At 44.3% G+C, this 27,051-nt stretch overlaps 4 protein-coding genes and 1 long non-coding RNA gene across 9 annotated transcripts in view; 4 read left to right on the top strand and 1 right to left on the bottom strand.

The window, feature by feature from the left end:
• nlgn2a (neuroligin 2a) overlaps positions 1–11,117 on the top strand; it is a 53,889-nt gene extending 42,772 nt beyond the window's left edge. For all 3 annotated transcript variants that reach the window (XM_037260250.1, XM_037260248.1, XM_037260249.1), the window contains 5 exons: positions 5,250–5,435; positions 7,340–7,605; positions 7,674–7,827; positions 8,125–8,491; positions 8,620–11,117. In XM_037260250.1, coding sequence (XP_037116145.1) covers positions 5,250–5,435; positions 7,340–7,605; positions 7,674–7,827; positions 8,125–8,491; positions 8,620–9,448 — 1,802 coding nt within the window. In that variant the 3' untranslated portion in view covers positions 9,449–11,117. The remainder of the gene's footprint in view (positions 1–5,249; positions 5,436–7,339; positions 7,606–7,673; positions 7,828–8,124; positions 8,492–8,619) is intronic.
• Positions 11,118–12,633: 1,516 nt separating this feature from the next.
• Positions 12,634–13,634, top strand: pop7 (POP7 homolog, ribonuclease P/MRP subunit). The gene is made up of 2 exons (XM_037260502.1): positions 12,634–12,739; positions 12,918–13,634. The coding sequence occupies exon 2, from the start codon at positions 12,932–12,934 to the stop codon at positions 13,388–13,390; it is 459 nt and encodes a 152-aa protein (XP_037116397.1). The 5' UTR covers positions 12,634–12,739; positions 12,918–12,931; the 3' UTR covers positions 13,391–13,634.
• A 613-nt stretch (positions 13,635–14,247) lies between these two features.
• epoa (erythropoietin a) lies at positions 14,248–21,137 on the bottom strand. Of its 2 annotated transcripts, none has more exons than XM_037260487.1 (5): positions 21,053–21,137; positions 16,713–16,843; positions 16,553–16,639; positions 16,319–16,483; positions 14,248–15,407 (listed from the first exon to the last, which is right to left on the bottom strand). In XM_037260487.1, the coding sequence occupies exons 1-5, from the start codon at positions 21,063–21,065 to the stop codon at positions 15,255–15,257; spliced, it is 549 nt and encodes a 182-aa protein (XP_037116382.1). In that variant the 5' UTR covers positions 21,066–21,137; the 3' UTR covers positions 14,248–15,254. The 2 variants fall into 2 exon arrangements, with proteins under 2 accessions (XP_037116382.1, XP_037116381.1); XM_037260486.1 differs by lacking the exon at positions 21,053–21,137 and adding an exon at positions 20,697–20,832.
• On the top strand, positions 17,812–24,654 carry LOC119128277. The gene is made up of 3 exons (XR_005098961.1): positions 17,812–17,932; positions 20,650–21,146; positions 24,634–24,654. It is a non-coding gene; the product is annotated as an uncharacterized LOC119128277 (long non-coding RNA).
• Positions 24,653–26,423, top strand: ufsp1 (UFM1-specific peptidase 1 (non-functional)). 2 transcript variants are annotated; one of them, XM_037260469.1, is made up of 3 exons: positions 24,653–24,743; positions 25,025–25,217; positions 25,288–26,423. In XM_037260469.1, the coding sequence occupies exon 3, from the start codon at positions 25,395–25,397 to the stop codon at positions 25,896–25,898; it is 504 nt and encodes a 167-aa protein (XP_037116364.1). In that variant the 5' UTR covers positions 24,653–24,743; positions 25,025–25,217; positions 25,288–25,394; the 3' UTR covers positions 25,899–26,423. The 2 variants fall into 2 exon arrangements, with proteins under 2 accessions (XP_037116364.1, XP_037116363.1); XM_037260468.1 differs by having other exon boundaries at positions 25,025–26,423.
• The last annotated feature ends 628 nt before the right edge of the window (positions 26,424–27,051 follow it).

Raw genomic sequence — 27,051 nt, forward strand, 5'->3', positions numbered from 1 at the left:
ATATATATATATATATATATATATATGTGTGTGTGTGTGTGTTTAGATTCCACTTTGCATTCATTGAGGGAGCCTATGGCAATGCGACTTGTTTTGTTGCTTGTTTTTGATGAAGTAACTGCCCCCCCCCCCCACTGGTTTGCACTCCACTTTTGTCACAGACCAATCAATCCCCTCCTCTATCTTTAATAGGCCCCCATGTCATTCTCTGATTATAATCAGAGAAGGAATGGGTTCTGGGGCTAAATGAGGGATGGTGAGAGGTAATTAGCAGACTAATAACTCCAAGTCGTGACGCGGCGAAAGAAAAGACAGATGGAGGGATTGGTGAACGAGTGGAAGATGGAGGGTCGATGAAAACGTCAGCCGCCGAAATCCCATTATCATTAAAAGGAGGATAAACTATTTATGCTAATACACATTGTGAAATTAATATAGAAAAGAGACATTATTATATTCTTTCATGGATGACAAAATGCATAAGGATGCAAAAAAGTTACAAAAAAAGTACGATGACTCATGTCGCATCGCTTTAACCTTTTGTGTCGACTGGAAATCCCATATATTCTTTATCCTCTGCGTAGAATGACCCTCATTAGTGCTGTAGTGATGTGACAAAAACAGATTCACTCACATCTCCATTTTAGTCCTTTAAATGAGGAAAATGGTTTTCCCCTCATTTTTAAACCCAGTTTTTGCCGTGATGTGTTTATTAAGGTGGCAAACTGAGAGCCGTGCTGCATCCCCCGTCCGCCTGCCAAATAGGGAGCCAACTTCCCCCTGATAACTTTAATCAGCTCCGCGAGGATGCCAAATAGTGAGCAACTCTGGCTCGGATGAGTCTGAGCTTGGGTGATTTTTGAGATGGACGCTTGTTGGTTTAAATTTGATAGTTCAATAACTTCTGTTCCTCTGCCGCCGACCTTTTGAGATCTTTGGGCAAAAAGAGAGAAACACTTGTGGCTTTGGTGAAAATGAAACCTCTCGGCTTCCGGCCTCAAGTGTAATGAATCTTCTCCAGCTCGACATCAGATTGGAATCTAAAAAAAAAAAAAAAAAACATTTCTCTTCATGTGCAACATCTTTTATAAACTTTTAAGGCAGCTGCCTTGATTTAAATTCTAAATCTGAACATTGTATATTTTCGTCTGAGCTGCCTCGCTTGCATCTTTTTATGCCGCGTTATGAATTATTCATCAAGGCCCTTTCTACGTCTTTGATGGCAGTCGGAGTGTCAGCCCGGCACTACCTTTCAATATTTCACCAAAGTTCTTTTGACTCGGCACGTTCCTTTCATTCCGAGTCGTATTTTTAACACTTTCTCAAGCTCGGGTGTGACTTGGAAGTGTCACCGCGTCTGTCGGGTATCCGTTCATTCACGAGGAATAAAGGCGGCCGGGCGCCTCGGTTCCGGGTCCTTGTTCTCGCTTTTGGCGCCGGCCGGTCGATCGATTGCACTCCAACTCACGTTTACGGCCTGACAATGCATTTAATATCCTTTACGGTGACGCCGACTGATTTACGGCGTCCGCTTTTGACGTGGTTTATTGGCCACCGACTGAAATGACGTGAATAGCACTCGGCTTATTCGGAAGCGTTCAGACGTGGTCTATTTGCTTCGGCGCTCGTAGATAAACGCCCGTACAAGATGTCTGACAGGTGCTCTCGCTTTGTGCGCCGCAAATTGCTTGCTTCGTTGCCCATTGTCCTCGGCCGGAAGACTTCTTTGTTATCGTTGCTTTGTCCTTCCGTGTGCCCGCACGACTTTCATTTGTCAGCGTGCTAAGCAGAGCAGGTCAATCGGTGACGTAAATTCGACACTAATTTGACAAAAGTTGAATTGTCATTTAATTGGAATCTGCCGTGAGGAAGGGTTGTTATGTTTGAAGCATTTCTTTTTTTATTTAATCACAATACATATGTACTGAACAACAGAGTATGCGGTCTTGCTAGCTAACTGCTAGCTAGCATCTGCGCCCAATGAAAGGCCGCAAGCTCACTAACGCATACATGCTAACGCTGCTACATTGCTAGCATGACTTATTCATGAAGGCTGTATTGGCAAAAACGAAATGTTATCCGTTTAATGTTGTAGATTTTGGCTAATGTTTGATTGTCAAGGTTATGGAATCTGTCGAGAAGAGACTTGTTGAGGAAGGCTTGTGATGTTTAAATCAGTGTTTTTGTTTTTCACCACAAAACATATGCACTGAACGATAGCTAGCTAACTGCTAGCTAGCATCTCCACCCAATGAAACGCCACACACTTACTAACATATACATGCTAATGCTGCTACATTGCTAGCATGACAAATCATAAGCGCTGGTTATAGATATATGTATATATAGATATATGATATATAAACATTCCACCAGGGGTCGCTGTTTCCGCGTTGAGTATGTGCTGGTTTAGTCACGAATTTTACATTTTGTTTGTGATCGCTTGGTTTTCAGCAGGATTTATGACACTCTAGTTTTTTTGTTAATCAGAAGCAGCCCAGCCGTAAATGATCAGGCATCATTTATGCAAAGCAGATTAGGCTGACATGTGTGACTCATGTATTTGTTTTATTTGGACAGCCACACAAAAGCTGCTCGCTGTTCATGTGCTGGCATGGTTGGCAGATGAGATATATGTGCAACGGGGAAAGAGTTGTCACACTTTTTCAATAAAATGTGGCAAAAGGCACGAATGACACAAGCTGGACAAGCTCCAAGCTCAACAAAATGCAGCCAACTTTGAGCTGGTGGTGGAGGAGTTCCAAAATCTAGGCCAGCTCTGTTCCAAGTTTTGCAGTATTTCACTAGGACGCCGCGCAATCGCTACGCTCGACTTTTAGTTACCGCACATGATCGCCGTTCTTCATTTATCCGGTGATGAAATCGGTTCAGGTGACGATGCGGACGATCCACTTGGGAGCTGGAGCTCGCTGTATGTTCAGCTCACACACGTGTGAGGTCTGTTGGGAGCTGGCCTGCTTTCGCTTGCACATACGTTGTGCAGCTTGAGAAGACGTAAAAAAAACTTAAAAGGAAATCTATGGAGAGAAGATGGAAGCACGCAGCAGAGGAATGCGCCGTCGTTTTTATAATCCTGCCGTCTCTCTTTTAGCCTGAGAGATGCTTCCTTGTAAATGTGTGAGGGCTGAACGATTTTCCAAAATAATCCAATTGCGATTACGATTTAATATGAGATCTATATTTTTTCTCAAAGGTTCTCGTCCTATGTGTTTTTTTTAACATAAATAAATAAATAAATAAATAAATAAATAAATAAATAAATAAATAAAATAAAGAATTTATAGTAATGTTCTTTTCGGAGGAGGTAGTGAGGAAACGGACGCAGGTCGTCATCAGGGTTGCTTCAAGGTTCCAAGTGTTTGTTGTGACAAAAAAAAAAAAAACATTAAAACTGTTGGCGAACATCTGGTGAACGTTTGTTACCTTAAATGAATCTTGACATTAAAGTACGATAATCTTTATTTTTTTTAGAAGTTTGGTATAATAAATTGATGGTAGGTACAACCGAAATGGAGCGATGTCTAGGAACTTCAAAAAGATTTTCTTTTTTTAAATGTCCTGAAAAGTGGCCATTTTTGCAATACGAGGATTCCATCCAACACATTCTAATTTCAAGGGTCATCATTATAGATGTGTGCAGTGTGTGTGGTCAAAAGTGCAAATAGAGAACGGTTCAAGAGGCAAAAGTATATTTGCATGGCACACGAGGTCTGACCTTTGTGCCCGCTCTCTTGGAGTCAGATGAAACAGTGTTTCTCTGTCCGGCTCTCACAGACCACCCACTATCCCCCTTTACCTCTCCACCCTGTCTCCTTTTTTTTTTTTTTCTCTCTTCTATCCGCAACCATTTTAAAGACTATTCACGCTACGCTTTCATCTCGGTCACTTTTGTCCGAGCGTCTTGTCAGATTAGGATGAATGTGCTCGGCGAAATGTGCTCGAGTGAACTTCTGCGGGTGTTCTCTCGTACCGTTTCCGCCGTCAATGCTTTGTTCAAAGGAAAATAAGATTGCGTCTCTTTATTGATGTTTCATTTTATGAACTCGGGGGATTGCAGCATTCCTCGTCTGAGTGCTAGACCTTCACTGTATGGATTTAATGGGCGACCTTTTGCGGCTCACCTAATGAAGAGTAATTAACATCCATAAAGGGATGAATAGAACATATTTTCTTAATTAGTGGACTAATCAAAGATATTAAGTAGCGATTATCAAGGCAAATGTCAAAGTACAGCAGACAAACTTTGAGGACTGTTAGACATTAAATTTGTTTGAGCAACAGAGTATGCGGCCTTGCTAGCTAACTACTAGCTAGCATGTCCGCCAAAAGAAACGCGACAAGCGCACAAAGATTGCTAGCATGACTTATTTATGGAAGCTTGATTGCCAAAAACCAATCTGTTTGATTTTGTATATTATGGAATGTGCAATCAATTAAAACATGCTGCTACATTGCTAGCATGACTTATTTATGGAAGCCATATTGGCAAAAACAAATCAGTTAGCCCTACACAGACTTGTCTGTGATTTAGGGCTATATAAAAAATAAACTTGACAGTTTGATGTATATTTTGGAATGTACAATCAATGAAAACATGCTAACGCTGCTACATTGCTAGCATGACTTATTTATAGAGGCCATATTGGCAAAAATGATTCTGTGTGTTGTATATTTTGGAATGTACAATCAATTAAAACACCGTCATGAAGGAGAGGCTTTGTGATTCCTTCTTTTTAACTTTTGTTGCTAACCACAATTAAATAACTGGCAATAGTCTCCTTGGTGAGAGCCTTGCTACAAGCTTGAGTATTTGTGAACAAATGATTGACACATGCCCTGGGCCCTCTGTTTGAACTATTTTATAACAGCAATTGAAGTCAGGGCCAGACGATCTTGAGATAAAAGCTAGAATTTCCTCCCACTTTGTACCAACGTGGGCAGGTTGAAAAACAGACAATAAAGGGTTAGAACATTTTAGATGACAGATAACGCGGTGAGAAGATGAGTTGAGGATTATTGAGTCCTTCCATGGGGACGGTGGTCGTGTTTGGGGTCCGAGTGAGTACGGCTGACCAATCGCGGCCTTACATTTACTTTTGTTCCGAGGGCAGGTTGTTCCACTTCTTGATGCTACGACCTAGCGCTACCGTTTCCACTCAACCATAGTTTTTGCCGATTTGACAAATTTGTGGGTTCTGACACCACGCCGCTTCGGTTTCTGTGTGCAGGTTTCCTCAGCACCGGCGACCAGTCGGCCAAAGGCAACTACGGCCTCCTGGATCAGATTCAGGCACTGCGCTGGCTCAACGAGAACATCGGTCATTTTGGCGGCGACCCGGAGAGGATCACTATTTTTGGATCGGGAGCTGGAGCATCCTGCGTCAACCTCCTCATCCTCTCACACCACTCGGAGGGTAAAAGCGTCTTCCGAAACGTTTTGGACACTTCTAATTGAGAAACTAAATGGTCCGAGTTGCTCTGGAGTTGAGCGTTTGAAGCTAACCGCGTCAAATTTGAACTCAAAGCAGTGCTGACTTTTGATCCGGTCCGTGTGGCCCGTCCGTGGAGTGACGGGGGACATTAGCGCGCATTACCTGGCCCACGCTTCTCTTAATGGTCCGTTGCACTGAGCTTTTTCCCCTCCCCCCTCCATCCATCTCACCTCCTGCACGCCATTTAGCGGCTACACAAACACCCAGAGGCTTTTTGTGTTATAGCGAGAGGCCCGTGGAGGAATCTACTGTGTTCTGGAGTTACATCTGAGCGGTCGATGACCCGCGATCAAACACTCTTTTTCAGATTTTTCAGCTAACCGCCATTAAAATGTTAGCTTTTCTGTATGTTCGCAGCTAATGTTAGCGCCGTACTGATGAGCAGAAAGAGCTGTTGAGACATGTCAATGAAATCAGTTGTAATTTGTAATAATAATAATATGATACCACTGATTGCTTGACAAGACAGATGAACTGACAGTTTTTCCCCAACCCTAAATCAGCCAAGGCACATCATTTACATTTGAAAAATCTCATTGCACACCAACAACAAAAATGACAAAAATAATGAGGCCCGTTAGGTTGAATACAAGGTAATTCTCTTAACTGTTATCTGCTACGGAAGATTACGGAAGAGGATTAGGGCCAGTGAAGAAAAAAAAAAAGGAGGGGTGACAGGATTCTGACTTTTTTTCTCAGAATTCTGACTTTATTCTCAGAATTGACTTTAAAGTCAGAATTCTGAGAATAAAGTCAGAATTCTGACTTTAAAGTCAGAATTCCCACTTTCTGACTTTAAAGTCAGAATTCTGACTTTATTCTCAGAATTCAGATTCTGAAAATAAAGTCAGAATTCCCACCTTCTGACTTTAAAGTCAGAATTCTGAGAATAAAGTCAGAATTCTGAGAAAAAAGTCAGAATCCTGTCACCCCTCGTTTTTTTTCTTCACTGGCCCTAATCCTCTTCCGTAGAAGATAGAAAAAATATTCATGGTAAAAAAAAAAAAAAACGGACTGGACGAAGAGAGGCCCCGCCCCTTTCAGCTGCAATCGTATGCTAACATGTATTAACCCATTGTCTCTTTTTGTGCCGCCCCTCTTTCCTTTAAAAACAAACAAACCAATGTCTTCTTCATTGTCATCACGTCATCGTCGCCATCGTCCTCGTCTCCATCATCAGCTCCTTTCGATGCTATGTGTGTGTTACCCCCCCAGTTTTCTCCGCCGGCGTTGCAGGTAAGGAGTTCCGTCAAGCATCGTGTTCCCAATGAATCGTGAGTCACCGGAGGGTCAATAAATGAGGCGTGTTTTCCAAAAGCAACCGTGGTTAAACTGGCAATTAAATAAAGGAGGGCGTCTCACAAAGAAGAACCGGTTTTAAAGAAAAGCTCCCGTCTGCTTCCATATTTCCCTCTCGGTGTACGGTAATTGATTTCTGAGGGAAAGGGGGCTCTGCAGCCGCGCTTAATAATTTAGCGGCCGGCACTCAGACGCGGCGAGGCGGCAAGATGAAGAAGAAGAAGAAAAAGAAGAGTGTTGGGGAAACGAACGATGCAGGCGGCCCCACTAACGAGCCGCTTGGGCAATCCAAGCGACAGAACTCGCGTCGGACAGACTTAAGGAAGAAGAGGGAGAGCGACCGCCGCAGTCTTGACACTGCCTCTCCAAATCCTCTCGTTAGCATCGCTTACATTATGCCGCATGTGAAGCGCCATCTGGGAGAAGATTTGAAAATAAATGCAAATTGGCGGATAATTCTATTCAATGTGTCAGTGAAGTCGACAACATTCAAGGTTTCTTTTTTTTTTTTTTTTTCTTCTTCCCAGGCCTTTTCCACAGGGCCATTGCCCAAAGTGGAACGGCCATCTCCAGCTGGTCCGTCAACTACCAGCCCCTCAAGTACACTAAAATCTTGGCTCGCAAGGTGGGCTGCACCTACTCCGAGACGGCTGACCTGGTGGACTGCCTGAGGCGCAAGAACTTCAGGGAGCTGGTGGACCAGGACATCCAGCCGGCTCGCTACCACATCGCCTTCGGCCCCGTGGTGGACGGCGACGTGGTGCCAGACGATCCCGAGATCCTCATGCAGCAGGTAATGAAGATCATCTAGCCGTGACATGGCGTGGCGTGGATGATTTCCATTCCGCCCTCGACCTCTAGGGGGAGTTCCTCAACTACGACATGCTGATTGGCGTCAATCAAGGCGAGGGGTTGAAGTTTGTCGACGACAGCGAGGACAACGACGGCATTTCGGCCGCGGCGTTCGACTACACCATCTCCAACTTTGTCGACAACCTCTACGGATACCCCGAGGGTAAGAAAAATTGAAATTAGGTGGGGAGAAGATGAGCGATTAAAGAGGTCCGGCATACGCGGGAGTTAGCCGATCTTGAGGATTATCTTTCACCGTGGTAGGTCTCTGAAGCTCTTTTGAAGCTCTGCGGGTGCTAATAGCATCTGGACACCATCCGAGAGTGTGGCAGCTTCAAATCACAGCGCTGGCAGAACACTCCAAGCTTCCGTCAAACAAAGAAAGCCGTTTGGATGATGCGCTCGCGCTTTCAGAGACGATTGGCTTTGTCGATGATCGCTCTGTTTTTTCTTTCTTCAGGAAAAGACATCCTGAGGGAGACCATTAAGTTCATGTACACAGACTGGGCGGACAGGGACAATGGCGACATGCGGCGCAAGACCTTGCTAGCGCTGTTTACGGACCACCAGTGGGTGGCGCCGGCTGTGGCCACCGCCAAGCTCCACGCCGAGTTCCAGTCGCCTGTTTACTTTTACACCTTCTACCACCACTGCCAGACCGAGACGCGGCCCGAGTGGGCCGACGCCGCCCACGGAGACGAGATACCGTATGTTTTCGGAGTGCCCATGATCGGTGCCACCGACTTGTTCCCGTGTAACTTCTCCAAGAACGATGTGATGCTCAGCGCCGTCGTCATGACCTACTGGACCAACTTCGCCAAGACCGGGTGAGCGTTGTTGCTTTTCAAATTCCGACAGAGTTGAACTCATCTTCGACGTCAATGTGTCGGTCGATTTACAAAAGCAAGATGTTCAGTGCCGTGACCTTGACGTTCTCTCGTTGGTCCTCCGCCAGGGATCCCAACTTGCCGGTCCCGCAAGACACCAAATTCATCCACACCAAGCCCAATCGCTTTGAAGAAGTCATCTGGACCAAGTTCAACTCCAAGGACAAGCAGTACCTCCACATCGGCTTGAAACCTCGCGTCAGAGACAACTACAGAGCCAACAAGGTGGCCTTCTGGTTGGAGTTAGTCCCGCATCTCCATAATCTGCACGATGAGCTCTTTTCAACCACCACTCGCTCACCCCCCGGCCCGGGCCCAGGCACCCCCAGAACCAGAACTACGGGCCCGCGCACCACCCACCGCCCTTACCCTACCTTCTCGTACGACCCGGAGCCCGACAGTTCTGAGCGTCCGCCCCCGGTGCTCTTCCCCGGCGACACCCGCGACTACTCCACGGAGTTGAGCGTGACGGTAGCGGTGGGAGCGTCCCTCCTCTTCCTCAACATCCTGGCCTTCGCCGCCCTCTACTACAAGCGCGACAAGCGGCACGAGATGCGACGCCACCGGCTCTCCCCCCAGCGGGGCGGTCCCGCCAACGACCTGGCTCACAGCCAGGAGGAGGAGATCATGTCCCTGCAGATGAAGCATTCCGAGCACGACGCTCACCACGACATGGAACCCCTGCGGCCCCACGACATCCTGCGGCCCGCCTGCCCGCCCGACTACACGCTGGCGCTGCGCCGGGCTCCGGACGACGTGCCTCTGATGACCCCCAACACCATCACCATGATCCCCAGCACCATCACGAGCATGCAGCCCCTTCACGCCTTCAACACCTTCCCCACCACAGGTCATAACAACACTCTGCCCCACCCCCACTCCACCACCAGGGTATAGTAGGCGCTGAGCCAACACAGCAGCGCCACCCACAGGCCAGGAAGACTGGCTGTGCTTCGAACAACCTACAAAGGGGGAGGGACTTCTGGACCTGTGACTCTCCGAGAACATCTCCACCACCTCCGAATTACGCCGCCCGGCTCAAGAGTGTGCGGCGTAGCGGGCGAGCTGTGCGTTTTGGGCCAAACGGCTCTTCTCAAAAAGTGTCGGGATGTTTTTCCAAGCAGCCCCTTGCCATTTCTTGAAGGGAACTCTCGCCTTTTTTTTCCCCCTCATTTGAATTATTCTTAAGTATTATGGTGTCGCCTACTGTTTCATCCCCTAATGTGTCTTTCTTGTTTTCTTTTTTTTTCCTACATCGGTATCTGCTTTTCCCAAACCCTTTTCCAGTGTTCGTAAAAGGGGGGTGGGGTCAACTATGAAAAGTTTCTGTATCGTATACTTTGATTCAACCAGCATTCTCGGTGCCAAGTTAGTGTTTGCATACTCATGAAGGGCAAAAAAGAAAACGTTTAAGAAAAAAAATACACAATATTTATTGTCCACTAACAAATGTGTTCTCATGACAAAGTGCCAAACTGGCCCTTGATTGTGCTTTTTGTTTCTTTCACTGCTTGTGTCTTGTTCAGTTGTTGTTTTTTTGTTTGTTTTTTTTATGTGAAATTGCATTTTGTTGAAAATATAGATATAGAGAAAGTATATACAGAAAAAATATATCGTTGTATATGTGTACAAAGGAGAAAGTCTATAATTGGGTATTTTGCGCTGGGGATCTATGCATGAATTTTATTCAAAGGAGGGTCATGGGTAAGGGAGGGGGGGGGACAATACAGTCGCACATTTCCCCCAAACCGACAAAAGCGCTTCACCTCCCTACATCAATTGGAAGGAAGAAAAAAAAAGCGTGAACGCGGTCGTCATCTCGCCCGTCTCTGGCGTGGATTTTCATTTTCATTTATTGTTTGCTTCAAGTGTGCGAGGTCCAACTTAAAGAGTGTGCGTGATATCGTCGCGTGTTTTCACCATAACTCGGCTCTTCTATTTACCCCACCGTGACCTTGGAAGGTCAAACCAAACTTAAAATGGCAACTCTTAAGCACACGGGTGGGTCGGCCTGCCAGGAGTAAAACAAACGGGGGGAAACCTTAAAGCAGCAACATGGGAAGTTGTCCCGATTTTATTTCCCTCCCTTTTTGTCACCGGTGCTGTCGTAGCTCGTGTGCTAGCTTTTAGCCCGTTTCTTTGATTCCTTCTTCGTTGTATTCTGATCCACGAAGGGGTGGCGGAGGTCGCCACCTCACCGAGCGCTGGAGTTTTGCAAGACACGTCGTGCACAATGTGGAAGAGAAAGAGAGAAAGCGCCTTTATGGTGGAGTCGATGATGACTGCCGTGGAAAAAAGAGACTTTGGAGGAAGCCTTAAATCACAAAAGGGGGACACGCTGAGCTGACATTTCAAGGCATGGCCAGCTTTGTATCTTCTCCGTTTGCCAAGATGAAACTTTTGCTAGGATGTTCGATCCACGCTTTTGTACCCCTGTGAGGTCAAAGTCGGTGAGGGGGCGGGCCACGAGGCGAACGGACTGCGACACTACCTGAAGCAGAAAAAAAAAAAAAAAAAAAGCACTCCGGGCTGTTCTTCTTGTCAATTTTATAAACAGCCACTGGAATCAGACTTGCATTGTGCAAAGAAGACGTGAGATGGCTAAAGGACTTCCGCAGACACAAATGAATTAAAAAGTGTACATTTTTAAATGTAAGAATCAACCAGATAAAATATTTGTAAATATTAAGTTTCTTGATCGTTTTTTTTTTCCCCTTTGTTTTTTTAGGGGGAGTGAATGAACAAAATGCCCAAATTATGTGATAACCTTTGACAACAGGTGCAGTTTGCAAAGAAAGGGCGGCCGTGCTACTTTCTTTTGTCTTGTTCTCATCGCATTTTTGACCATGTGAACATTCTGTAGCATCGAGACACTGTAGCAGAAATTCATCATGCTGGTTTTCCAATTCAATTTAAAAATCTTATTTGCCAACAAGTTTAATTGGCACTTTCATATTATTTTTATTTGTTCACTTTAAAATGACATACACGATGTGCTGATACATTGATGTGAAAGTAAAAATTAGCCGGTTTTTTTTTTTTGCCCCACAAAATGGGAAGTGAAAGGAACCCGCCATTGGTTCACGGTGCGACAAGGCCCTCGATTAGCTCACTTCACATGTTTACATGATGCCACTTTAATGTGGGTCCGACATGAGGGCTTTGATACCATAAGATGCCTCACACACTCACGTGATTACGATCATACAGCGAAACTGTCAGCACACAATTGCCTGTTCAAGTTTATTATGATGCTACTAGTCAAACAAAGTCATTTGTTTGAAGCCAATGGCACACACAAGCACACAATAGCAAACACACACAGGCACATGAACTTCCTGCTCCGATTCCAAAGCAAAGCTGCACCTGTTGTCTATTTTTTTTTTCCTTGTCTTTTTTTTTTTTATTATCAGAAACCCAAGATTTGACAAGAAAACATTTGTTAGAGTGGCATTTTGGAAAAAAAAAAAGGTGCTAAAACTTAGAGAAAAGTATTAAGGTGATAATCTTTCTGTTTACTTTAGAAGTTATTATCCACTGTATGCTGTGATAATGATCTGGAAAACATTAAAGTCATTCATAGCCAGTGTGTGCATCTGATGTCTTTATTGAAGCTGCTATTCAAAAATATTATTACTAATCAACATTTTAAAGTGCACCCAACTAAAAGCCACCCAAAACATGACATATTCAGATTTCTTACAACATACACGTGAACTGTTCATCGTTTGACAACTCTGAGGCCACAAGGTGGGGCCAGACGCGAGAACCGGAAGTGTAATTTTAGAATTATAAAAAAAAAAAACATTAAGTGTAGCTTTTGTAACATGAACTTCAGTTTTCTTTAATATAATCACTTGCATTAAATTCCCCATATTCAATCTCATTAATTCAGTCATATAAAAACATTTTTGATGGATTGTGACAAGCTGCTACTACGCTACGCAATAACTACAGACAAATTATTAACAATTATCTGACACAGGTAATAATTAATTTAATGTCAATTGAAAAGCAAAAAACGGACTTTTATCGACCCTCGTGCGCGTCGGTGACGCTTTATTTGGTCCACTTCCTGTTTTGGTCTACTTCCGGGTCACGGCTACAATCGTGGACCACTTAGCCTAAGATGCTACTGTGCTCAGCGACGTAAAAAGAGCCAATTTACTCTCCAATTATCATCCGGAGGTAAGAAATTACACTTTGATTTGATGCGAAATGATTGATTGAGAAGAAAACGCATTTGTTAGTGATTGTTTGCCTATTTTACGTGCCACCATTAGCTTTCAGGGCTGCAATCTGTCCCAGTAGTGACGTCAAATATAACTATAGTGTCAGAGGTGATTCCATTTTTGTCCCAATTCAGTATTTCGGTTGGATATGACCGAGCCTCGCAATCCGGGGATGTCATCCCTCCCCGCCGTCGCCGCCATGCAACCCTCCGACAGCCCCTGTGCTGTCGACATTGACCCGGTGGAGTACACGCTCCGAAAGCGACTCCCCCGTAAACTGCCCAAGAGGCGCAATGACGTGTACGTCAACATGAAGACGGATTTCCGGGCGCAGCTCGCCCGCTGCCAGAAGCTACTGGACGGCGGCAGCGGCCACCGGGAGATCTGCGTGCACGGTCTGGGACTGGCCATCAACCGGGCCATTAACATCGCGCTGCAGCTGCAGGCCAGCAGCCAGGGGGCGCTGCAGCTGGCCGCCAACACATCCACGGTGGAGCTGGTTGACGACCTGGAACCGGAGGACCCCGACGAGGCCGCCGAGCCCCTGACGCGAACGCGCAACAATTCGGCCATCCACATCAAGGTTTTTTACCCTGATCCCTTGTGAAGAACCAAGAAGCAGTTGGAAGACTTCTCCCGAGTTGCATGCATGTGCGTCAAACATTTATTTATTTGGAGGACTGAATCTGTTTTGTACAGAAACGTTCAACTGCCACATCTAGGCAAAAATAAGTTGAATATGTTAAAACGTGATAGGTTTCACGCCATGACTTCCACGAAGCTATTTCTGCTCAGTTCGTTGTGTCTTATAAAGCAAAATTAAAACGTGAGACTTGGGTAATTTTTTTTTTCCGAGTGTGGCAGCAATACCGTTTTTGCTAACCTCCCCATTATTTTTTTAACCCTAAATTGCTTTTCATATACAGCCAGTGTACAGTGATTCTTGTATCGCACCGCGTGTTGTATTGAATGTCCACTAGGTGTCAGTAGTTGACTAGCTTCACATAGCTTCGATTTTCCTCAAGAGCCCTTAACTTTTGCTAGTGGAAGTCTTGTGATTATGAACTACAAATAAAAATAGCTCTAAGACATTCAGCGATTTGTGAGTTTTATTCTTAATCCCCGCAGTAGTGCATTTACTGAAGTGTATGGCAATCACTTCGGGGATCTCTTTTATATATATATATTTCTGTTTCATGGAATATTTTTTTTGCCATTTTTCCCTCTGGTATTAGAAAAATGTATTACCAATGTTAGGGAAAATATAACAAAATCAAAATTATCCTAAAATACACGAAAAAAATATGGTGAAAAACAAACTAAAAATAAATTCAAACAAATCAGAGGAAAAAAAAAAGTTTTGTTTTTTCTAGATATATGCAATACGCTGCATCAATGTGAAAGCGGCACTGTTTTCAAATCAACTTTGTTAATTTGCAAGCAGGAAAGACGAGGACAGACCGCGTGTTTCTTTCATTTCTTTATCCAAGAATAATATTTTGTATTTAAATAGCAACTTTTACAGTGATTGGACTGGTAATGTGAAAACAGGAAAGGAAAACGTGCAAACATCCTCAAAAAGCATCTCACACTTGCGCAACAAGTCAAAAAATGAGGAAAACAACAAGGAAGAAATGTCGACCGGTTTGGAACAGCTGACCATCCATTTTGCCTAAATGACGCAGATTCTAGGGATAGACTGCTTTCCCGCTCGTACAAGGCATGGGTTAACTCGCAGGATGTTTTTGTTTCTTTTAGCAGGCTATCACTGGGCAGACTCTGCCTGATTGTTTGTTAGACAGATAATGACGGAGCATTTTCAAAGTTCTCATGTGCTCCTCAATGAACTCTGGCTACCCCGTCGACCGCATCTTCACTTTGAAAGAATGCGATGGCGCGAAGCAAACGGTGGCTTTTCCAAACGTCTGTCGACCACGCAAAAGATAAACGTTGAAAAATACAAAGCTCAAAAGTAGAAAATCTGTATAAATAGTCATTATGCAATGTTTACAACAAAAAAAAAAACATACGCAACACGGTCACTGAGTAAAAATAAACACGAGACGAAATACGTGTGAAGGCCTCGTTCACGTTTTGAAGAGAATTATTCTTTGGGTTCCCGTTCCGTATTTCACTTTCGAAAGGTTAAACTGTCAGGGAAGAGACAAACACACCCGCGTGCAGTCCTAACTGGCACATACACAAAAGTGCTTCTTCCAAAAAGCAGTATTGTGGTCAGCGGATGTCCGCGAGGACATTTCAAGGTGCCGATCTCGCCAGCTCTGACTGTTCTTTGCCCTCATTTAGCTTAGTTAAAAAAAATAAAATAAAATGGTTGCGGGCGTTGTGGTTTTTTTTCTTTTCTTAATTCCACACCACGTCTAGCAGCTAGCAAGTAGGTCAACAGAGGGAAGGCCTTTCTCTCGCCTTGGCCCAAAGCGGCTAAAGCTCAGAGTGGGGAGACGGGTCGATCAGCTGACGTCTTGCTGACAGGCCTGCGCGTCTGTGAGAAGGTGGTGCACTTTGCCGCGCAGGAAGTTAACGTACGCTTGGAGCAATTCGGCCGCCGTGGACGCCCGCCATGTGTTCTCCGAGCCCGCCGAGCTCGCCGGAGGCGCGTAGTCCTTTCAAAACAGAAATGAACACGCGTGTAAATGCGTCTTTCAAAGCCAACAGTTGTAAAATACGCCAAAGTTAAATACAACTGAACTGTACTTTGGTAGTGATTCATTCATTAGCCACTAGAGGGCACATGTGGTTAAAAATAGGAAGTGTGTTTCTCCTTGTGTAGCGAAAGCAGTTTCCACTCTTCTGGCAAGGAGTCTATGGGAATCCTGGAGCATTTTGTTTTAGGTCATAGGTCACTAGTGTCGAAACCGCTCCGTGTTTGGCGTTTGCCAGGCTTTTTCCACCCCATCCCAGCAGGCCTCCATGGACCTTGTTTTGTTTGTTCCCTGGGGCGCAGTCATGCTTTGCCCAAAATTTTCCCACAGAGCGTTCGATTGTCCAAAATATCTCAGTAAGATGGCGAAATTTGATGCTGTATTTGAAGCTTAAAGTCCTGTTTTGAGAGCCTGGCATCATCAATAAAACCGCTAATAGACCAAACGGAGATGTTTTTGAAGAGCGGCCTGTGTACCAGTGCGCGGAATTTCATTGAATAGGAGAACAGTTCGGCTCTTGTTTTGAAACACAAAAAAAGCTCACTGTTTGGCAAAAAGATGGAAAGGGCACTCCAGTCCTTATTTGTAGCAATAAAAGTAAGATCGGGGCTCACCGACATGATCGATTTGACCCGAATCATTTTTGGCATAAGTTTGTTTTTAAAGCAAACACGGTGAAGCAGCATTTCGCTGTTATGCTGCACGCAACTGGATGCCAACAAAAATCAAATTAAACGGAAATCTCAATCCACATTAAAAACTGCTTCCCTACTGAAACCTTCAGTATGATTAAGGTCTTTTTTTTTTTTATAAAAATCACATTTTCTAAAATTTTGTTTTGTTCAAGGCAGAACGAGTGTCCCCCGACTCACCGGGATGTTGAGGCTGCGTAGCACGGCTTTGACGCTGAGCACGTTCCTCACCAAGTTGTCGATGTGAGTGTGCAGCGCCGCGTTGGTGACGGAGCCGCGCAGCAAGCTGAGGGCCTGCTGCAGAAGCCACAGGCCGCACTGCACTTCCTGAGCTTTCTCGGCGGCCTGATCAAAAACACAAGTAAGACACCTGGAGGAGGTCAGCGCCAAAAAAAATATCAATGGATATCTTACATTTTTCCTCTCCCAGACGTCAAAGTCGATTGCAGTTTGGGGAATGCTGACGGACTGGGAAAGGGTGCATCCATCCCGGCAGGAATTCTAAGGAGGCAAAAGCAGGATTGATGCAATGGAACGGCCGCCGTTGACCCTTGGCCGGATCGCAGTCACCCACCATGGCGACTTGGGCGTCTTTGGCTTCTTTGATGAAATGGTTCAGGACCCTCCGGTCGCAGATGGGCCTCAGTGGGGATGGGAGGCTTGGGCAGGTCCACTCCAACACCATCAACAGCAAGGCAAGTAGTCCTGGAAGAAAAACGCTCATTTGAGATGCTTCTTGTTTGCGGGGTTATTCTTGTTTCTTTTGAGAGGCAGCTGAAAAATTCTCCCCCAAGAAAATAGTTGACTGTCCAACTAAACATAAAACAAAAAGAATACACAAGCTACATAGCTTAGCCTTTTTCAGTCTGCTATCTTAATGCACACAGTGTAGCAACATGTTGACCTCATGTGTCAAACTCAAGGCCCGGGGGCCAGATCCGGCCCGCCACATCATTTTACGTGGCCCGTAAAAGCAAATGTGTCAACTCAATGTTTTTTCTTACAATATCAAAACTGTAAATTGTCTTCAATTTAAATAACAATGAGATGTTACAATATTTTTGTTACTATTACACGTTCAAAATCAATTGAATTTTTTTTTTTAAACTGGATTTTGTTGTGGGGACCCATCCATTTCTATTTAAGTCATTCATGGCCCCACGAGGGAAACCATAACTACAATTTATCATCCACAAAGAATATTGGTGCCAATGATCTGAGAAGATATTTTGACCTCTCGTGCTTCTTTCTCTATAACCTTTTAATTGATGACAACTGTTTAACTCGATTTATTCCGTAATATTTATAATATAACACTGCAATTTATTCTCATTAAAACACACATGACAACAATTTTGCGATGATGTTTTTTTAGGAGGAATATAGAACCTACTCATACCATTTTCATTTATTTCATTCGAGATTTTGGTTCGGGAAGAAAGTCATGCAAAATTTGTTTTGCCCGTTTTTATGAAATGCTGGTACAATGAACAATTTAAGTCCAGATCAAATGGCTATCTATGAAGCTATGCAATTGCACGCTGATCCAAAGAAGGAGGATTTAAGCCTTGGCTGGAGGTCTGAGCTCTACTCTGCCGTGAAATTGTCGCACACGTGATTGATTCTTACGCTGCGTAAGCGAAACAGACCGGTTGCAATGAGCCACATTATCCCCACAAAATGCGGCAGGATTTTTGCTGTCATGTGAGCCGCATTCTGTTTATTGTGTTGCAGAGCTGACGTGAACTCGGACTTGGCGCTGCTATCCACAACCGGACACGACTACAACTTGTAGTAAGTCAGGAAATCTTGGCTTAGACAGCTAAGTCTGGCCTGAAGGTTTTTAAAAAAATAAAATAAAATGTTGACCCCCCCTTGATCCCAATATTGTGATTTCGAGGTCCTCCTATCCCGGATTTGACAAATTAGTCTGGTTCACTTCTGGCTGTTAGCCTGGACGCTAAATGAAGTCTCCCGCAATTCTCGTGGCGGCTGCACCATGACACAAAACATGATTGTGTTTTTTCGTGAGAGGTTCACCGGGTGTGCTTGGCAAATGAGAGCAGGTCTCCTGTTGTCTTGTCATGTGGGCACTCCGCCTGGTCCTTGTGTACCTCGAGCTGAATGCACTCTTTCACTGCAGCCCCAGTGTGACGTTGATACAGGATCATCAGATGAAGGCGAGATTACATTTGAAAGACTTGGGGCACAATTTGCCCGTCGTATCCAGAAATGCGATCCCTTTTTTTTTTTTTTTTAAGCTTTAATTTTACTTATATATGCGGTGATTGTCAAGAACTTGCAACCAAGATGCCAAAAAAAAATGGTTAGCGACTTCAAACTAGGGTCAACTAGTCTGCACTATGTCCACCTGTATATAAAACAGTAACTAGTGACTTCAAGTTAACTAGTCTGTGCTATATGTCTATCCATATAAAATACAGCAACAATTTAATTTCAAACTTGACTCGACTAGTCTCACGGTAAGCCCGACTAGTCTGCAATTTGACCATGCTCAACTAGTCTTCATTTTGTCCATTCATGTGAAATACTTTGACTATAATTTACAAGTTCTGCATAACAGTCCGGAGAATTTTGAGTGCAATAAGTTCAGTGCTCCTAAGATTTTATTACACGTATTGCAACGTAAAGTAAAACTTTTTGAAACACACACACACGTCTTTTCGTGTTTAGCTTTTTGGACAAAATTGTGAAGAAAAACAAATTTCTTAATTCATGCAGGTTTCGAACTTTCTAAGTAGACTTAAAAATGTATGGATGTTTTTTGCATTGAGAAGCAGGCACTCGACGACTTCATTTTATTTGTGCATGTCATTAAGTGTCCTTGCACAGACAGTTTGATCGATTTTGTTCATTTTTGTTAACCCTTTGGATCCTTGATTCAAATTCATCCGGACATGCCTTTTAGAAGCCTTGAACACAGAAAGAAAAGGAGATTTGTCACAATTTTGGAGGTACTTAAAAGTCTGATCAGTGATTCGGAAAGAAGGCACCCAGTCCCCACTCTTAATGATTGATGAATTCATTCAGAGGGTCAAGACTTTCTTGAAGGTTTACGACGGTGGCAGAGATGTGTGCAAATCATTAGCCTCCTTTGCAAACACAACAAGTGTGTGACTCCACCGTGAGGATTAACTTTGACCTCTGCACCTCCGCCTTGCCTACGTGAGAATGTGCGGACATGCGTTATCACCTCGCGTTGGCGGGGGAATTCAAGCGGCCGACGTGGATCGAATCTATTTTGAAATTGAAGCCGCCTTCGCAAGTGGCTTTGGGCAGACGGTGGCAAGCGTCCCAGAAGCGCCGAGATGCGCACGTGAGGTTCTGACCGCCTGGCAGGTTCACCCACTCCAAATGTGAGCGTGAGCCAAGGGGGAGATGGCATTTTAACGAGCGTCGCCTCCTGACCTCGTTCACCGAGGATGGCCAGCCGGCGGGCGCAAAGTCAGATGCGTCTCGGCCGAGCTGGATTCCCGAGCGTAACCTTTGCACGTCCCGAGTACGTGACAACTTTGGTTGTGATCTGCACAGTCAGCGTCCACATTAGGTGCAACTGACTCTACGTGGGTTCGTTTGAAATCTTTGCACCTCGATATTCATCTTTTTGTAAAAAGTGCAGTGGGTGCAGGAATGAACCTTGAGGGACTCCACCCGTATTTCTACCAGTCCTGCTTTTAGGATGATTGCCGTTTGACAGCTTTTCACAAGTCTAGTCAAATTCCACAGACTTTGTGGCGGTGGAATGTGTCGAGGTCGGCATGTTTTCGGGAAATATTTGCAGCTGAAGTAGTTGGCCTCACTATACATTAGGCTGCATGGACCCCTAACCTGTCTTCCGGGTCCAAAATAGATCATTGGATCATCTCCTTATCAACTTGCATTCTTTGACAGTGGTAACACATTATTTTTTCCGGCCAGTATAGATTTGTTTCTTGCCAAGGAGAATTATATCGTTCGAGTATATCCCATCCATCCATCCATTTTGAATGATCAACCTCAAGTCAATTTACTTTTAAGAGTTGTCCTCATCTCTAGGACATTCTTGATTTCTAAATTGCAGCTTTTGTGTCTCCCTGCAGAGATTCCCCAAAATAATCTTCCGAGAAAGTCACATTGAAACTTTGCTCCTCTGCACAACTTAATGGAAATAATAAATCCTCAATATTCAGTGTTCACCAATGCAAGCAAGCCTTTGTGTGCCATGGGCCAAGTACGTCACGGTAACTAACTTGGGGGAAATTCTGGTGCAATTGTGTTACATAAAAAATACTCAGCAAATCGCTCAGTTTTCACTATTTGAACAATCTTGGGAATCTGTTGTTGTTCTTACTGCAAACATGATTCAAAACGACTGTAGCGGTCATAGCAAGCATAAATCCACAAGTTGCTTTTTTTTTTTTTTTTTTCTTCCCCGAAACATGAATGAGCGTCCAAGCGACAATGTCAATAATTCCCTATTTGCGCACACATGTTGGATCTTGCTTGGTCAGGACATGACGCACCTGAACGGACAACATGACGAGGCTCTTCTTCTTACCTCTACCGGTGTTCTGCAACATTCGCACACGGCTGCCTCATCTTTCAACAGCATTCCAGCAAATGCGCATCAATGAAGCCAGCGGCCAGAAAAGTCGTCACCGCAAAAAAAAGCTCCGTGGCGAGGAAGTCTGACCGTGTCATGGAGAGAACAAGACCCCCTCCTCCATCCCCCAGCAGACCGCGTTTGCATCACCGCTTGGCTGTGGCCAAAGCTTTTTATTTGCCTCAGCACCCCACCCCACCCCCTTCCAAACCCTGCAGCCACCCAAAGGCGCAAACTGTGAGGGCGAGGACGTGCGTGTCTCTCCCCCCTCCGCAGCGGGTGGAGAGGGAAAAAAACTAATTCTAACTCACCGGGAAAGTCCATGGCGGTGTCCGCATCGCTCACCTCGCCCTCGGCCCGTTAATTGGAAACGAGGCTCTTCGAAGGATCCTCGCCACTTATCCGGTAGGTGTTTCTAAAAAGTCTTCCCTTTTGTTTTTTTGAAATAATTGATGCCCAAGGGGATAATGTTGCATTGTCCGCGCGTGACAATCTCACTGCCCCCAAAAATGTTTTCTCTCATTGTTAAAGGCTTTCGCTCTTTATAAAGAATGGCTCCCAAAAGGTAAATAGTGGCTCACTAAAAAGGTGCGGAGACTTCCCATCCATTGTTTGGGTGCTTTCCATTTGCTTACGCGAGTTGTTTTGTTTTTCCCAATTTATTTTGCAAATGAGTCTGGAGAGCTGACAGTCCATTTTGGATGCAACCTCCCTGCCCTTTAAATAGGACTCTTCAATTGCTCTTTCAAAAAAACATGTAAATGCACTTCACTGGTCTTTCTTTTTGTCTATGCTTTTTAAACATGACATTGTATTGAGCGTTTTAACGTTGGGCAATTCAACGAAATGTTTTTATGTTTTGTCATTTTAAAAAATGGTCTTTTTCACAGAAATGAGTCGACAGAATTGTCCCCTCAACTTAAAGTGAGTAAAAACAACACAGAAAATTGCTTTGGAGCAAATAACTACTTGTTAGTGTTGCTGTGCTAACTAAAATTATCATAAATGTCTTAAATTTATATTTTAAAGTTGTTCCAACTTAAATGATAGTTTTACTTGTTAGTGTTGCTGTGCTAACTAAAATTGTTACCATAAATGTCTTAAATTTATATTTTAAAGTTGTTCCAACTTAAATGATAGTTTTAGCCCCCAAAAATATTTCTTTTTCCAATTTGACAAGGAAATGAAGATGAATGATGAAGACTGAGCGTTCAAGACAGAAAATAATCAGTTTTCATAAACATCACATCCGTCACTTAATAGATATCTTCCGTCTTTGCGGTTTGCCTCCTTTTTGCCTCCTCGTTTCTATAACTTAAATCCAGTCTGAACCATCCGACCCTATTTTCCGCTACAGGAAGAGGCGGAGGATTCCAAGAATCTTGTCCATGGCTGTCTTGCTAGTGTGAGCGGGCAGTGTTTCTAAAATAGGCGAGACATGATATAGCTACCTTGTGATATGACGACACAGTCACACGCGAGAGACAACGTGGCTGTTTGCTTTATTCGTGCCACGGAAACAGTAAAGCTGCATGAGAATCAAATCCACACGTCTGATACCAACATTAAACCTCGTCGTCGTGCCCCTGGTGGAAGCGCTGCTATTAAAAGGCATCGATCGTTCCGGGAACTTCCCTCTGTGTAGGATGCTGTTATGCAGGAGGGGAGGGGGGGGGGGGGGTGCCTGCGGGGTAATGCAATATCACGCACACTTCAGTGACGCAAGTCGTCCACAGCATATACACTAGTCATGATGATTCATCGAGATAGTGACAATGCGGGAGTTGACCTTTGTCAACAATGGCTCACGTTTGATTGACCCTGAGGGCCCTTTTCGTAAGCGACACGGAAGGGTCACGACCCCTCGGTCGGATGCAGTTTAATTTCAACAATAACCTCTCGCCGCAGGATTTTCCTTCCAGTTCTAATTTGCGGAAACGCACGCACACGCGTGCGTCTCGGCAGCTTTAAAGCTCAACTGCCGCTGCGTTGAAGTTAAGGGGACAATGTTGACAGATTGTTGCAGTTGTTTGCTCTCGCAGCGAGCTGTTTGCTTATGTCTGAGCCAGCGTGGGGAGAGGGAGACGAGGTACGTGCCGTGAGCCATGCTTCGTGATCAGAGGGATTGGGGTGGGAGGTGACGGGGTGGGGGGGAGTGTTGCGGTCACGACACGTTAGCCCCGCGTTCATTGCGTTAATTGGATTGAAGTTCGTCAGGGGCTAAAGCTGAGAGGCCACCTCCGGCCCGCTGCCGCCGTTCCTGTACGTCTCCATTTCTCATCGGCAATTGTGGGCTCGGAGCCAGTTAGGTCTCTGGCGCGACACAAGACAGGAAGCTGACATAAAAGAATGGAGGGGAGGGGCGAAGGGGGCTTTTAGGGACACCGGAGCCGAGGTAGGAGCCGCCGACTGGGGGCCGGAATTCCTTGCTTCGCCTTTTATGCGTCCACGGTGACAAGAATACGGTGACCTTGCTGTGATCCCTCGTCAATGGCCACATGTGAGTGGGCGGGGGGCATTTCAGGACAAGAATCAGGTCGCTGTGATTTCCCTGAAGAGCCAGAATCTCGCCCTGGCTACTACTTTATAATGGCTAATATAGTGGCTATACTGTATGATGTCGTCAATACATCAAACAATGGTCACTTGGGCTTGAACAGACTAGTCGACTCCAACTTGACTAATCACTTAGCATCTCGTCTTACCATTAGCCCATTTTTCATGTTTCTACGCCAGTCTGTCAAAATTCATCGCTATATAACGTTGGGTTGTCGGGTTCACTGACACCTTTGACTAATCGACTTCAACTCGGCTTTCATCACATTAGCGCCGACAGCCAAAAAAAACCTCTTAACGGTCGGTAGAAAAACATTGATGATTTGCATTGATACAAAAACAGCAGCATATCATAACATGGTTGTACCGTAATACTACTTTTGCCTAATCGACTCGAACATCAACTTATCGACCTCTATTTGGCTGTCATTGAGTTATGAAGCAATGACAAACAAAAAAAAATCATCAGTCGTGCAGCCTTTTATGGTCACTAGAAGAAAAAAAAAAGACTGCTTTGTTTGTATTCGTTGTGTAAAATGTAATTAGAGGCGCCCGAGTAGTGTTCCAAAACATCCTTGGCGTCCATGCGACAGACAGATTTGAGTAGCGCCACTTCCTCGTGGTGGAAGCTCGTCAATTGTCACACATTTTCCTTTCTCGACTTCCTCTAAACACTCGAGCTGTGACCTGTATTCTTCACATCGCTAGAGTGGCTATTGACTGAGTATGGCACTGAGATTACACGTTATGAGAGAGTTCTGTTTAACATCTCCAAAGAACAAACAAAACACTATTTGATGAACCGTGTCCACAATTACAGTCAGAACATGTCCAAGTCGAGGAAATCATGGCAATGATTGACTTGCATTCTTTGTATGACTCATTCAAAACAGACCTGTGCCCCCCAATTTTTTTTATTTTTATAAATTACTTGCAATTAAGGCTCAGTCAGTCATTGGTGCTCCAAAAACATGAAATACACAAGTTAAAATATATATTTTTGGTATGTTTTATGAGACGATGCTGTCAGTCAAGCTTACACAACAAGCAGTAAAGCTCAGATTGATTTCATTCCTTCTGAGAGCAATGAGTTGAATGAGTTTGAATGACATGCTAGCCTAGCTCTACCATTACGTCCGGATTGCATTTACTCAGTTTTGTTTTTACACTCGGGAAGAACTTTAGAATTAAATTGGTTTCAATTTGGTTGGAGAAGCTCTCCCTCTCCAGACAGGGCATAACTACACGTGCGACACAATGCACAGTTATCTTATTTAATGCTTTATTTATGTTACAATGGAAAAATGTACTTTCAATGCTATATTTTTTTTTTCAGGGAGCAATTCAGCGGGAGCTGCCTGGGGATGAACCGAACCAAGGTGCAGAGGGGCCGCCACATTGGCCACTACACTGCTCCCCCCTGCTGGAACTCCAGAGAAATGCAAAGTTGGTGCAAACACCTGGGCAATATTTAATCAATTTCTATGATTACAATGTGGTTATACTTTTTGTGAATTTCTTGTTCGTCAGTTTTTGTTTAATCCGTAGGCAACACTGGTTTATTACAGTTAAAGAAATGACTTGATGACACTTACCGCCTACATTAAAACGTCTTTTTTTTTTAAAGAAAAATAACTGATAAACTAATAATAATAAACCGAAAATTATGTTCTTATTTTGTGACAGACAATTATTTTCTTATTATCTTTATTTTGACATCATTGTAGGAACGAATATTCGCCGGAGTTTTGCTACAAGGACACGGAAGAAGAATACAGTTGCACCAAAACAGGAAGTCGATGCAAGCGAGTCATTTCCGCTTTTGAGACTGAGAAAACACGGTAGAGTGCTTTGGACCGGAGCAATCACACGTCGAGAGGAGAGATGGAAATTGATTGGGGTGGAAGCGCTACTGGAAATGGAAATGATATGACGAAAGAGACAATTCTTTTGACAAACGTCCACACTGATCTGCCGCTCCCTATTGCAGAGCCTCTTAAAACGAGCCTCGTTGAAGGGGACTACCAGTACTACCACTATGGTTGCGATGGACAAGATGACAGAGGTTGGGGATGTGGATACCGCACCATCCAGTCTATGGCTTCCTGGCTGGGATCTAATGTGAAACCTCAGGTCCAAAACAAACCTCCACCAAGCATCCCAGAGATCCAACAAGCCTTGGTGTCTATGATGGACAAACCGAGCTCATTTCTGGGTTCCAAGGAGTGGATTGGGACTTTCGAAGCCTCTCTGGTGCTCTCTTATTTTTATGATGTTCCCTGTAGGTTGGTGCACGTCAGAAGCGGAGGAGCAGAGCTGGAGCAGGTCGCCGTGGAGACGCTCCATCGGCACTTTAGCAAACACAGATGTCCCGTTATGATGGGCGGAGATAGGGACAACTCGTCAAAGGGGGTGATGGGGGTGTGCACTGGGGCCGCTGGGAGCTACCTGCTGATCGTGGACCCCCACTACTATGGAGGTCAGCTGGAGAGGGGAGAGGTGCAAAGACGAGGCTGGGCAGCATGGAAAAAATTGGCGTCTTTCAATCAGTCTTCTTTTTATAATCTCTGTTTACCTCAGATTGGTGGAAGCATCACTTAAACTAGAAAATGGAACATGTGTGGGGCCTATTTATTGAAGTAAATGATGTACAAATTTTGTTCAGTTCAATTGTGTCTTTCAAACGTAATGTTAATTTAAAAAATGCACAGGTGACAGTGAGAAAGGAATTACAATACACCCCGAATACCACTAATATGAATGCAACACTGTTTAGGTTTGGTATATGGTGCAAAATAGCATATCAAGTACAAGGACAAGATTTAAAGTAGTTGAAATACCTGCGACATTTTAGGTTGCTAAATCTGTCAGCAAAAGTCATCATCTTGGTTTTTCTCACGCCAGCTCTCGCGATACAATCTGGAAGTTGTAGAATTTGTTTGTTCTCCGAAGTTTAACTAATGATAATACTGTACTTATTGATCAACAGTGCCCTCTGTCGACCACAAATCGCTACTACAGGGCTAGCCTTTGGTCAAGTTTATCCTTTGATTTTGCTCTCTCTTTTTTTTAGCCAGATAAAGTTGACCTGTGCGCAAGAAGTTGGAATAAAAACAAAGTACACAATGCCGATCGTGCATTTGCTGCAGTGTTTCTTAATACCCAGTTTGAATTAAGGCAGTTTAAAACAGCTGTGGTAAATGTGGTAAAAATACTTTTTTCGACTTTAAATTGATTTTTCAGATTCCTGTACTCCCTACACCTGTACTACTTTCCTCTAAGTATGAGTACTATCTCACTAAGACAAACTTGAGTTTTCTTCCAGAATAGCAGCTTTAGATCTGCTATTACGAAAACCACATCACTATACGCGTGGCAGGTAAATTGAGCACTCTAAATTGTCCTCTAGTGGGATTATGTGTGTAACTTGTTTGTTTTATAAAAGATTTAGAGGAATCTTATATTGTCTGATGGGAATGTCGCCCCTACCAACATGGCGGCCGCATAATCACGTCTGTCTTCATATATGACTTACCACGTTAAAACGAGAAATGAATCACTTCACAGCGCGACACTAAACTTTTTCTCTGGTGTGCCAGCAATACACTATCGTAAAATCAGAACGTATATGTTTAATAGTCTTTGTCTTTCCTTTTTTCACACAAGTATTTGATTACAGACTCGAATGCGAGTACTTTCGCCACCTCTGGTTGGCCCGCCGCTGGTCGGTGTGCTGTCACGTGGTATCACAAGA

This window comes from Syngnathus acus, chromosome 10 (assembly GCF_901709675.1).
Source record: "Syngnathus acus chromosome 10, fSynAcu1.2, whole genome shotgun sequence".
NCBI lineage: Eukaryota > Metazoa > Chordata > Actinopteri > Syngnathiformes > Syngnathidae > Syngnathus > Syngnathus acus.